Below are 12,706 nucleotides of genomic sequence, written 5' to 3'. Positions count from 1 at the left end.
AAAAGGAAGAGGAGGAGAAGGAACATGAGGAGGAACATGAGGAGGAACACGAGGAGGAACACGAGGAGGAACATGAGGAGGAGGAGAAAGAGGAGGAGAACTTGCTCGAAGACAGCCCTCAGGAAGATGAGGAAGTTGAACCTGTTAAAAAAAGACACAAGAAAAGTAAGTCATTTGATTTGTTTGTTTTCTTGTGTAGCGTAGTGACAGTACTTGATATATTTTTGACAGGAGATATTTGCATAAACACAATCTTTTGTTCACACTGTCTGGCTAATCAGAGTCAGAAGAGTCTTACCTAAACAACAGGGACTCTTTGTGTGAGTAGGTAGCTTTTCATCAGAGCGGACAGAAGTCACATATGGGATACCCCAAGGTTCTGCAGCCCTCCTTTTTTAATATACACATTCTCCTGCTAGCTGAGATTATAATAAGATTAGTTAATATAACTACGCAGATGACACACGGTTCTGCATCCATGCGTGGAGTTGTTGTGTAGATCAAATCAAAGCGTAGATGTGCCATAACGTTTTTCAGACAGACAGAAACAAAACTGAAGTTATCTTTGGACGTAAAGAAGAACAATCAAGAGTTCTTGTACAGCTTCCTTTATTTCAGCTACAGCTTCCTTTATTTCAGCTAGGATCTTCCTAATAAGGCCCGAAATCTGGTTGTAGCGATGAAGCTAGACTTTAACCTTCAGCGACACATAAAGACAATAATAAATTCAGCCTTCTATCACCTGAAGAACAATTCAGATCACTGAGGTCCTCTAACTCAAGTCTACTCTTTAATTTTTGTGTTTTTATCTTACAAATGTCAAATAAACTTGATTTAAACATTTCATGTCTTGGTGCAAAATATGCGTATATAAATTTGAGCAAAAGCAAAGGACCTTGTGCATATGCTGCTGGTGCTAATAAGAGAAAGTCCCTATCCAGGGTAACGGGTCTTGCATTAACAAGAGCAGAAGAAATACTTAGAGCTAATGAAGCCAAAAGTAACATTAAAGGCAGATTGTTTGCAACAGCACTCAGGAACAAAGAACTTAATTTTTGGGGACATTTTTCTGTTTTTTTGTCATGAAACTGAAATTAAATTGTGTGGCCATAATGACCATTGTTCATTTGGAAGAAAAAGGAGGAGGCCTGCAATCCTGAGAACATCATTCCCACTGCGAGGTACGGGAGTAACAGTATGTTGATTTGCAGCAGAAGGGACTGGTTATATAAATGGCATCATAAGGAAAATAAAAAAAATGTCTTCATGGACAACTACTGTTAAGGATTCCCCAAAACAAGGTTACTTAAGGGAAACAAAGGCAATGTATTGGAGTGGCCATCAGAAAACCCTAATTTTATTACAAAAAAAAAAGAAAAGGAAAACGTAAGCATAGGTAAAAAATTGTGTGCTAGGAAGTCAGATAACAAACTTGACTCAGCCAAAACCAGTTCTGACTGGATAAATGGGCAAAATCCTACCAAACTGTTGTGAAAACATATCCCACAAGTCACATAGTTAAAAACTGACAATTGCACAAATTAGTAATGAAATGAATCTAATCTTTAGAATTTGACAGAAAAAAAAATCTTAACAATTCTCTCGCTTTTAATTCTGTCAGTGAGTAAACAGCAATAATTTTAGCAATCCCATCTGACCTAAAATAGGAAATATTTAGTTTTATTTAATGTCAGAGTGATGAATACAGGGCTTTATATACAGTATATGAAAACATCTGACTACAGCTGTATGTTTTTTTTTTTTTTTGGTTTTTAGTTTTTGATAAACTAACCACTTTGCCACAGACTTGACCATTTTGTATGGAGGCACCAAGCACTGGATCCCGAGGATCAGGCTGTTGTTCAAAGCCGAGGATCCTCGAATCTTTGCAGACCGAATCGAGTCTGCTCTTCGTTTGAGAAAGGACGGAGAAATTCAACTCCTGTACAGCACGTCTGTAGACTGCATGCCCATCTGGGAGGCAAATCCGTCCCTCAGTCATGCCAGTCTGCAACGGATCAAGGAACTTGTAAAGTCTGCTTGCGGCTTTAAGGGGAAATTGTGAGTAATGTCATTCCTAGTCAGTCCCTTCGTTGTTGCCTGTTTGCAATGCTTTTATGACAGATCAATCAAAAGCAGAACCCAGAAAAGGGTAAAAGAAGTCTCTGTTTTCATGTGCAGATTTGAGAGTTGTATAAAAAACTTGGAGAACCAGGCCAAGCTGGAATATGACCGTGTTATGAACCGCATGGTGTTTGACAATACTGTGATGACCTACTCAGAGGAGTTTTCAGACATAATATTGCCACAAAAAGATCCTAAGTGTATACCAGAAAACAGTAAGATCCTTTTTTTTAATCAACATGTACTTTTTTTTTATGAACATGAAGGGACACTCTCAGAAACTAAACCCTGGCTTCTTTTACTCGTACAGTATGCATTCCAGTTCCTCCCCTTCACTACCAGGTAAAGCGAAGTGAATTCGCCCAGAGCTCTCTGCTAAACCTACCTGAGGTGATCGCTGTGATACATGACATTTTGGACACGTGCCACAAAGTGACAGACATGAGGCTGTTCGACGTGATGATCATCAAACTACAGCGAGTGGATGAATTTGAACGCATCCAGTCTCAAGTTCAAAATGGGGTAAGTAAGCTCGCAGTACAGAAATGCTTTTCCATCTCAGTCTTCTGTTATTAAAAGTGCTGTCAATGGATTAAAAATCTAACGCGCTGATTAATCACTCTGCTTAACTTTGTAAGCTTGAAATATAAACATGCACGTTTTTAAAAAAAAATGTTTCATTGCCCAAAACCAAACATCTCAGTTTTCTAGATTTTCACATTCAGGAAGGTTCAAAAGAAGTTTTTTATTTTAAACGTAATTTAGAAACGTTAACTACAAACTGGTTATACTGGTTATATTTCAGTGGAAGGGTAATTCATCCATTGCAGTAAGTGGGCTACATTCTACCTTGGTTGTATCCAAACGTCCATCGCCGTGCTTGTTAAAGCGAAATTTGACATGGAGCACACCAGTTAGACTCTCCTCACTCATCTTTTCACTTGCGTTTTCAAGTCGGAATTGTTGACCGCAGTACAAGACCATTTAACGCTCTGTTTTGTAGCGCTGCGTGGCAGAGAGGCTTTTAAGTCAAAAATAGATCATGTGATTAGTCTGCATTATGTAATATTAAACTATATAGATGAATGGCATGCATAAACGTATTAACATTGACAGCCCTAGTTAGTAATAATAAAAATGTCTCCAAAAAGTGATTGTAATAAAAATACAGAAATGTTCTGTGGAAAAAAAAAAAAGTGAACATTTTGTAAATAAAATTTAACAAATGAGCTTTTTGTTGAATGGATTGTTGAATGATTGAAGAATTTATAAAATAAAATAAAATAAAAAAAATAGCTAGGGGCAGCCCTACTCTGTAGCTGTCAAACCCTGATGCTTGAAACTGTCTTTTGCCACACACATTCTTCATCAAATGGATTAAAAGAAAGGACCAACACGCTTTCACCTTTTCTAGATAATCATGTATCTCCAGGAGAAGTGGGTCATCTCACTCAGCGAGAGCATCTGCTTCGCTAGCAGTTGCCTCTCTAAGGGCCGCCCTGAGTTTGAGTCCGACGAAATCATATACAGACTGATGAAACAGGTGGTCTTCAGAATGAGGAACTCCTTGCGCACCCTTGTGTTAGATTCACTGAAAAACCTGAGCAAGTTCCTTCTGGACTCTTGTCAATGTGGCAAGGCGTTTACTCAGGACCTGGTCTGGGGAAAAGACCTGATCAGTAGCCCCTACAGGTAAGATCAACTACAGGTACTCAGATGATCATTTCCCTGATAAAATAATTGTATTAATGAAAATCTAACAAAGTATCTGCAAGGTGCACATATTTTGATTGCTATTCAGTACTTTGTGAGTAATTTTTCTACATCTATCTTTATTGAGGTCAAGGAAGAATCCTCTGTTCCTTGTGGATCTGATTCTGGACCATACCGGGGTTCATTACAGTACTCCACTTGAAGATTTCGAGTCTTTCGTCACAAAACTGTTCAAATCTGCCATTTTGGTCACACACAAAATTCCGCAGCTCTATAGGGTAAGCAGAAAGCAAACATTTCTTGCGCATTTACATTGAAAATCAAACACTCTGATATCGACATAAACATAGGTCATCGTGACGTCAAAGATTTACCTTGGTTCTTCCTCTCACCAGTTTGTGATGAAGAAACTGGTCATCAGGGGCAGCTTGTTAATCGAGCCAATGTGTTTCTATGATAAAGAAGTGTCAGAGCTGGAGGAAAACGTCCGGAATGTTCTAAAGAAAGCAACAATACCTCTCAGAGCCTACGCTGCCAGATATAAAAAATACTTGGACATACACAATTTGGACATAGACGCTTTCAAGTAAGTTGATTTCCATTGGTGCCTGGCAAAATAGCAGACTTTGAGATCCCTGTTTTGTCACTCAGCTATAGATCCATTAGCAACATGGCATCATCTTTTGCAAGCTTGGTTGAAAAAGCAGAAAACTGGAAATTACCATGACAACCAGCTACTCTGCATGCACTAGGCATGTCCCTTTAAAAGTGGACATTAAAAGTAAATGTCATTGCTACCCACCAAAGTAAGAGTAACTCTTTCCCAAAGAATATGTTGACTTTCAGATTAAAAGCGTATATAATTTCAAACGTGGGCTTTGGAATGCTGATATATTTAAACCAATCACAAGAAATGATTCAGTTTTTCAAAAGAAAGCTTTATAATAGTTTTCAAGTTCAAAGTTTCAATTTAGATTACTGAAAATGGATGCTCCACAACATTAAGGAAACTAAGCCAGTCAGGAAAAAGGGATTATGTTGACCATTAGATCAGGTTAAATTATCTTTCAAAATAGAATATTTCATATTCTATGAAAGATCATTGCAAAAGGGGATTCTGAATAAGTAAGGTAACTCAAAGAGCTATAGTGAGTGGGTTCCACATTCCATATGCACATAAGCCTGGAATGAAAATGGAAAATGTTTCAGAGATGATGCCCAAAATAAGTTATTTTATTTTGAATTGTTTGTTATTTTTCTTGTTTTTCTTTTGTTGTTGTTGCCGTTTTTATGGATTAGGTCGGAGAGTTGTTTCAAACTTTGATACCATTTTTGCCTGTTTGACTTTAGGATTTGACAAAATTCATTTCAGTCTTATTTCTGCTTTAGTTCAAAATGAAGTGATTCTGTCCTCTGAATGATAAATTCTTATTTCATTAATGCCTCAGGACCCTTAATGCAGAGCTGGCCCCTCAAGAGGTGAAGAAACAGGTCGAATATCATCTTAAGAAAATGGAGAAGCTTGAGTACTCGCTGCCATCCTACATTGTTATTGGTCCATTTTTTGTCCGTGTGCAAGCTGTGCGACAAGCACTCATTAAGAAGCGGAAGTTTTTGGCCAACGCACTCCTGGAAAATCTTGCTCTGATGCTTTCAAAAGAAATTGAAGATGTAAGTCATTTGTTTGGAGGCCAAAAATCCCCTTCTTTTTACTTTTCACATGCTGCTGTAATGTGCCAGAGTTCAGTAGTAGCACTCTACTGAAAAGCATATATTATTTTCTGTGTGTGTGTGTGTGTGTGTATTTAGGCCAGTGAAAAGTGCATTCTCATAAGCAGAATGCTACAGGAGAGACCCAACAGCATTGAGGAACTGACTGAAAAGAGGGAATGGATGAAAGAAATCCCTGACCAGGTTAAGAGTTACAAGGTACAAAACTGCACACCTTAGTGAGTTTAAGCATGTTTATGTTCAATAATAAGTTACGATTTACACAAATTATCTTCACAACCTATTAACAACAGGAGCAACTTTCCAAAATCTTGATGGACTACGACGTACTGGAAGACCTCAGCTTCCACATTGCAAACGAGGATTTTAGCAAAAAGTAAGTGTGTATTCATTATGCTGAAATTGTATGCATTAACTTTGCAGGATTTATTCAGAGTCCTGAAAAGTATGGAAAAGTTATGAATTTTAGTATTTTGCAGATCTGACTTAGTTTTAGAAATGGAAGTTGATAAAGGCTAAACAGCTGCTTCATAACACTTTATTTTCTGTGACGTGGTCCTCAAAGTAGAATGATTTAACCCAACAAAGATCCATGCATCGATCCATCCATCAACCCATCCGTCCGTCTGTCCTTCAAAGTACTTTGCATTTTGAAATTACATGAAACTGAATGTAAAATGGCTTTCTTTGAAATTTAGTGGCTGATTCCAGGACTTTTCTTTTTGTCGCAATTCAAAATTTGCTCTATTGGGAGAGGTTTGTTTTGTGGGTGAGTTTTGAAAAACTGCTCAAATCTATGAGTAATCTTACATGGTCAATTTAAGATTATGAGGAGACTCTTCACTTTAATTACATTTAAAGATTTTTTTCTTTATGGTTTAGGATATGAGTGCACAGTAAAAGTGAGTCCTAGAAACATTTACAAAAATAGACTTTCTTCTTACAGAGGCTCTGTGCCCCCGTTGTTGTCGCAACACCTATGGAGATGCAAAGCCATCATAAGACTACGCTTTGACTTGATTTGCTGTTTTAAGTTTGGGATCTAAGGTGTAACTTAGATCCCAAACTGGATCTAAGGAGTTATTGGTCCTGTTGCGGTGGCTCTTTTGTGCAGGTGGACAGCTGTTGGGTGGCCACTAAAGATAAACTGTCAAGTGGAGAGAGTACATGCCCAGCATGAGGAAGATGAGAAGCGCTTCAACAAGATCCAACTATCAGACCAAAACAAACTGGAGGAGCAAATTGACGCACTGCAGGTTTTCTATCTCTTTTTATCAATCACGATATGTTTTGAGTCCATACGGAAAAGGTATTATCTGGATAACTGTCTGGTTGCTTCCTAAAGATGTTCCGCACTCTTCTTCCCATTTTACAACGACCTGGAAAAGTACTAGTGCTCCTTTAACTTTTCCACATTGAGTTGCCTTACAAAAACACAAATTTCAATGCTTTTGTTAAACCACTTTTCACTGTAGATACAGTTGCAAGTATTTTGAGGTGTTTCTCCACCAGATCTACATATCTACAGTTTTACACTTTTTCCCCTTCTTCTTTTCAGAATATATAAAGCATTTATTGTGATAAATTTACTATTGTGATAAAAATTTTAATTAATCGTTGTCACAATTGGTTATGTTTAAAACACCCCAAAACTCTCCTTATTTTTGGACTCAGTAATTGCTTTAAGGACTTTAATTGCTGTGACACACAATCATACAGTTATCTTAAGAAAGATGCAATAAATAGTTGTCATTGTACCTTTTATCGTTATCATGATAGTACCACAAAATATCATGACAGGACTTTTAGGCCCATATCGTCCACCCCTACCCACCCGCCCCTCGTGCTACACATTGAATATTTTGCAACACACTGTACATGTCTTAAAGCAGGTCTTAACTTTATATATACCTTTGTGAACAGAGTGTCGTTGCTGAGTTTGTGGGATATGACGACCTCGACCTTGCCCATGAGATCGCCAACAAAGCGAAGCGCGCAAAAGCACAATTCAAGCAGTGCCAGAGTTTGTCAGAAACCTACAACAACAGAGAGCATCTGCTTGGTCTACCAATTTCAAATGTGGGTTTATTAGAGAGCTTCAGTGAGAGTGCAATTGATAGGAATCACTCAAAATATGGCAGGGAGTACCTGCTTTTGTTGTTAGTTGTTTTTTTTTTTAAACTACAAATTATGGATTTTTATTACAGTTTGATCATCTGATTAAGCTAATGAATGACTTCAAGCCTTTTGAGAAGCTCTGGACCACCACGTCTGACTGGCTACGTTGGACAGATGGCTGGTTCAATGACCCGCTTACTTCAATCGACTCTGAGCCGCTTGACCGTCTTGTCACAGAAGCCCTACAAACCATGAGTGGTTTAATTAAACAGTTCGAGGGCAATATTGGTTGGCAACTGATTTGTTACCTTAGAAAATCTTCTAATAGCAAAAAAAAAGTGACTAACTTGTCTGATTTATTTATTTTTTTGTTTGTTTGTTCGTGTTCTGGGATGGTCTGTTCTCCTACACAATATTAGAGGTCCAAACAATGACAAGTGTAATGCTTACCAGGATAAAGGAGTTCCAGCCGTTCTCCCTTCTGATTCAGTGCCTAAGGAGCCCGGGAATGAAGAGCTACCACTGGGAGATGATTTCAGAAAACATTAACATAACAGTTCGACCAAAAGCAAACATGAGTCTTGCTCGCTACATTGAGCTTGGCATTCAGGACCACTTGGATGAAATAGTTAGTGTGGCCCAGACTGCCGGACAAGAATACAGCATTGAACAGGTGATGCATATAGTGATCCATAAGGTCTTTGTTAGGTAATGTCTATAAATTGTTGTCAGATTGCTCATTTTTATTGGACCCATTGCTAAAACTTAAATTATTTTTCATTGTTGTGCACATTACCAAAGAAGCTACATATTAACTCCTAGTCTGTCTAGGGATATCTTTACTGAAGTTGCCCCTCTTTCTCCGCCTTTTCCTCTAGGCTCTGGAAATGATGGAAGAGGAGTGGGCGACAGTTGAATTTGATTCGCTTTTCGACAAGGAGGCTGAACAATCCATCCTAAAGGTCCCAGATGAAATATTCCAGAGGCTGGATGACCATATTGCCAAAACTCAGAACCTGTCCTTGTCCCCGGTCAAAAAAGTCTTTGAGAGCCGCCTCAACACCTGGGAGAAAAAGCTCAGGCTAACTCAAGTACAAACAAAACCAAATATTAGGTTCATAATATTTTTCCTCTGTCTCATCTTTTTTTATTGCTGCCTTTTCCTTTTCATATTTGAATCCAGGATGTGCTGGAAGAGTGGCTGGAATGCCAGTGTGCTTGGTTGACATTGGAACCCATCTTTAGCTGCGATGAGGTCAAGCATAAGCTCAAGCAAGGAAATACGTACAAGCACATAGAGCAGCGCTGGAGAAGCGTCATGAGCAATGTCGACAGAGAGCAAAATGTTTGAACTTTTATGTTTTGCCTTTTTTGAATGCACAGCTAAAACGTGTAATACACCAACTTAGCACCAGTGTTAATAATGGACAACATGTATGTGTTTATTTTTAGGTGATTGAAATGTGCCAAAATGTTCAGCTCCTAAGTAAACTGAAGCGCTACAACATGTTTTTGCAAAGTGCTCAGAAAGGACTCAAAAAATACTTGGAGGAAAAACGAAATTCTTTTCCAAGGTAAGAAATCATCAAAATGGAGAGGCACCCAACTCTTTCTGGTCATAATAAGTCAGTCCTTCCAGGATGTTGTAATGTTATGTTTTGTGATTGTTGCAGCCTAAAATTACTGATTTTGCAGCATCTTTTTCATAAAGTTACGGTCAGAGTTGCAAATAATTTTCATGCTGTATTTTTGCCATAAGATGATCTTACAAGAAAGTTCAAATTGCTGGTTGTCAAAGAAGACAAGATTTTAACATAGTTAATATTTAAAGTGCAAATAAGATTTTTAAAGTACCTTCCTGAATAGTACACTTAATACAAATAAAATGATGTCTTGAAGTGGGGTCAAACTGCAAAAACATAATTTCAGATTGGTCATTGAAGTTAACTTGAACTGCATATACAGTACAGAACATCTCAAAATGTTTTTTACATTTAAAGGTTAAACCACCTGTTTTCATATATGTAATTTTTGTCCACACTTTTGCAAGCATTTTGTCACATTACAATAAGAAACTTTGGTGAATTTTGTGAGGATTATCAGGTATAGGCCAAGACAAAGCTTTGGCTAAGGAGGAAAAAATACATCTCAATTTTTATTGATGTATAAATCTAAATAGTGTGACATGCATTTGTATTCATCCATGCCTTGAGCTTGAGAATAACTTCATAGAATTGCTTTCCGTCATAACAAAGCATTCACATAATGCTGCACTTTATTATCAATACTGACTGCTAATCATTCTGTTTGCATTGTGCATAACTTTTGTATGTAGGTATTTCTTCCTGTCAGATGTTGAGCTTCTGCAGATTTTATCCCAGTCCAAAGATCCCACTGCTATACAACTACAACTGCACAAATGCTTTGAGAACATCTCACAGGTTTGCTTTGGCTCGATTCTCTAAGTACTCCACAACAACCGAAGAAAAAGATTAGTGACTAAGTTTTCCGTTTGCCTTTAGCTGCAGTTTGAGTCAGACCTACAGATAACGCATATGTACTCTAAAGAAGAAGAAAAAGTCCAACTCTCACTGCCAGTATCAGCAGCTGGGAAAGTGGACAACTGGCTGAGGGACTTAGAAAAGTCCATGAAGACCACTTTGAGAGATGGCATTGAAAGTGCTCTCCAAGATTATTCTGAGGTAAGTTGATTGATTTGTTTGTTGTTGTGTCTCACAAGATATTTTAGTTTTACTGAAGCACTTTTAAAAGCTTCATATTCACCCTCTCCCTGCATAGCAACCACATGTTGAGTGGGTGTTTTCATACCCTGGTCAAGTGGCGATTGCTAGCTTTCTGGTTTTCTGGACTGCTGAGGTGTCTACCACTTTGGAGAAGAGACTCTTGCATAAAGTTCTTCCTCTACTACAGAATCAGGTTCACTCGCACTAAACCCACATACCAGTTTGATTAGCCGCAATTTGTTGATTTAAGTTTACATTACTTTTAATGAACTGCTCTTCTGAACATCGTGCAGACTTGATTTGACTATTTCTGACCTTTTTATCGTTTTGCTTATGTAGCTTGTTGACTTAGTGCAGCTAATGAGGGGAGATGTCTCTAAGATGCAGCAGGCCGTTCTGTCGTCCCTCATTGTGATAGAAGTCCACGCAAAAGATGTCGTTTCCAAACTGGTGGAGCAGAAAGTTTCAACCATCAACGACTTTGAGTGGATCAGCCAGCTTAGGTTTGCTTTACTTTACAAACACACTTTTACCACTTGACATTGTTGTGTAGAATTTATTTGACTACTATATTTATTTGCAGATATTACTGGACAAATGAGGAGCTGCACATCCATGTAATGAACGCAGAGTTCTTATATGGATATGAATATCTTGGCAACTCTAGTCGAATGGTGATCACCCCACTCACTAACAGGTAGTGCTCGAATTGGATGGTTTTTACCGATGCACTCTGCTTGTTACACAGCGCAACCACTGAAACCCAGCTTCTGGCTCTTCTAGATGCTACCTCGGCCTTACAGGAGCGCTGCATCGCAAGCTGGGAGGCGGGGTCATAGGCGCAACAGGCTCAGGGAAAACAGAAACCATTAAAGAACTCGGAAATGCTCTGGCCATGCACACCGTGGTTTTCAACTGCTCCGATAAACTCAAATCCTTCGCAGTAGAAAGGTTTCTTAAAGGGGTAGCCAGGTAAAAAGAGAAAAAACAAAGAAAAAAGCGAGCTAGTGTGAAAGAGTATGATGAAAAAGAACGGCACATGCCGTCACTCACGTGAGATTTGTTATCTGTTTTGTTTTACAGCTCGGGTGCTTGGGCTATTTTGGATGACATCGCTCGCGTTCAGGTGGAGGTTCTCTCTGTCGTGGCACAGCAGATCTCTACAATACAAAGGGCCCAACAGCAACAGGCAAAGACCGAATGCCCTGATTATTTACATTCTACTTCCTGTTAGAATCATATCTCGTTCAGAGCTGCAGCTAACAATTATTTCAGTAATAGAAAATTCTATCCATTTGTTCTGACGATAAATCGATTGATGGAATGAAAGAAATTGGCACATTCTGCGGATTTTTATTACAAACACTAGAGCTCATTTCATACCAAATTAGAAATTTGTTAATAATGCAAATAATCAAGTGATTCGATTAGTTTTTTAAAATAAAATGATAAACATCTTATTTCCTAAAATTCAATAACAGCATTCCCTTAGTGTATGCTTAATTCAATCATTTGTAGCAAAGGACGCATCTGCAGCTAAAAAAAATTGCTTCTTGCATCATCATGTGAAAAGTTAAGATGTTTCTGCTTGACAAACATCAGTAAAGTTTAGAGTTAATCTGTTGGCTAGTTTTTCGGTTAATAATAGGATAGGGTTAGGGTTGAGTTTAACGTAACACCTTTAACAGTGGTACTTGTTGAGTAACCCTAACCCTAAAATGACTGTTGTTTTTTTTTCTAGGCTGAGAATTTTGTATTTGGCGGAATGGAGATTCCTTTAGTCTCTTCCTGTGCCATATTCTTTACCATGAACTTTGGTCACACTCCTTGCAATAAAATACCTGCCAATCTGAAGGTGTGTAATCATGATTGAAATAAAAATAACTATGTATCACTGAGAAAAAGTACGTTGGATCCAACAAATAACTTGACATTCCCTGCAGAAACTGTTCCGCCCCGTATCCATGGTGATCCCTGAATATGATATGGTTGCGGAGATCTCCTTGTATTCGTTAGGCTTTTCGAATGCCAATGCCCTCTCCAAGAAGATTCATACGTTTTTCAGGCTCTTATTTGATCAGCTAGCGTCTCAGGTTTGAGTTTCGAAAAGATATGAATTTATATCATTTTCATTATTTTGTTTCAACTATGAAATAAATTAAAATTCATTTTGGATTTATTTCGAAGGACCACTATTACTTTGACATAAGAGCTGTGAAGGCTGTGATCTCTGTAGCTGGACATCTGAGGAGAGACAACCCCGACATTAATGAGGT

The 12,706-nt window shown here is 38.2% G+C and overlaps 1 protein-coding gene across 1 annotated transcript in view; it reads left to right on the top strand.

Moving 5' to 3' along the window:
• Positions 1–72: 72 nt before the first annotated feature.
• dnah1 (dynein axonemal heavy chain 1) overlaps positions 73–12,706 on the top strand; it is a 37,657-nt gene continuing 25,023 nt past the window's right edge. Inside the window, exons 1-27 of the mRNA XM_023353417.1 lie at positions 73–165; positions 1,806–2,061; positions 2,182–2,339; positions 2,435–2,646; positions 3,539–3,816; positions 3,965–4,115; positions 4,233–4,423; positions 5,286–5,508; positions 5,647–5,766; positions 5,862–5,944; positions 6,683–6,824; positions 7,492–7,647; positions 7,776–7,974; positions 8,106–8,359; positions 8,565–8,777; positions 8,870–9,031; positions 9,139–9,260; positions 10,022–10,127; positions 10,209–10,388; positions 10,486–10,623; positions 10,770–10,933; positions 11,014–11,127; positions 11,214–11,402; positions 11,514–11,619; positions 12,172–12,285; positions 12,374–12,523; positions 12,618–12,704. Coding sequence (XP_023209185.1) covers positions 1,967–2,061; positions 2,182–2,339; positions 2,435–2,646; positions 3,539–3,816; positions 3,965–4,115; positions 4,233–4,423; positions 5,286–5,508; positions 5,647–5,766; positions 5,862–5,944; positions 6,683–6,824; positions 7,492–7,647; positions 7,776–7,974; positions 8,106–8,359; positions 8,565–8,777; positions 8,870–9,031; positions 9,139–9,260; positions 10,022–10,127; positions 10,209–10,388; positions 10,486–10,623; positions 10,770–10,933; positions 11,014–11,127; positions 11,214–11,402; positions 11,514–11,619; positions 12,172–12,285; positions 12,374–12,523; positions 12,618–12,704 — 4,107 coding nt within the window. The 5' untranslated portion in view covers positions 73–165; positions 1,806–1,966. The remainder of the gene's footprint in view (positions 166–1,805; positions 2,062–2,181; positions 2,340–2,434; positions 2,647–3,538; positions 3,817–3,964; positions 4,116–4,232; positions 4,424–5,285; positions 5,509–5,646; positions 5,767–5,861; positions 5,945–6,682; positions 6,825–7,491; positions 7,648–7,775; positions 7,975–8,105; positions 8,360–8,564; positions 8,778–8,869; positions 9,032–9,138; positions 9,261–10,021; positions 10,128–10,208; positions 10,389–10,485; positions 10,624–10,769; positions 10,934–11,013; positions 11,128–11,213; positions 11,403–11,513; positions 11,620–12,171; positions 12,286–12,373; positions 12,524–12,617; positions 12,705–12,706) is intronic.

The sequence above is a fragment of the Xiphophorus maculatus genome, chromosome 20 (genome assembly GCF_002775205.1).
Source record: "Xiphophorus maculatus strain JP 163 A chromosome 20, X_maculatus-5.0-male, whole genome shotgun sequence".
In the NCBI taxonomy this organism is placed as follows: domain Eukaryota; kingdom Metazoa; phylum Chordata; class Actinopteri; order Cyprinodontiformes; family Poeciliidae; genus Xiphophorus; species Xiphophorus maculatus.
This window is presented reverse-complemented; position numbering and strand designations above follow the sequence as displayed.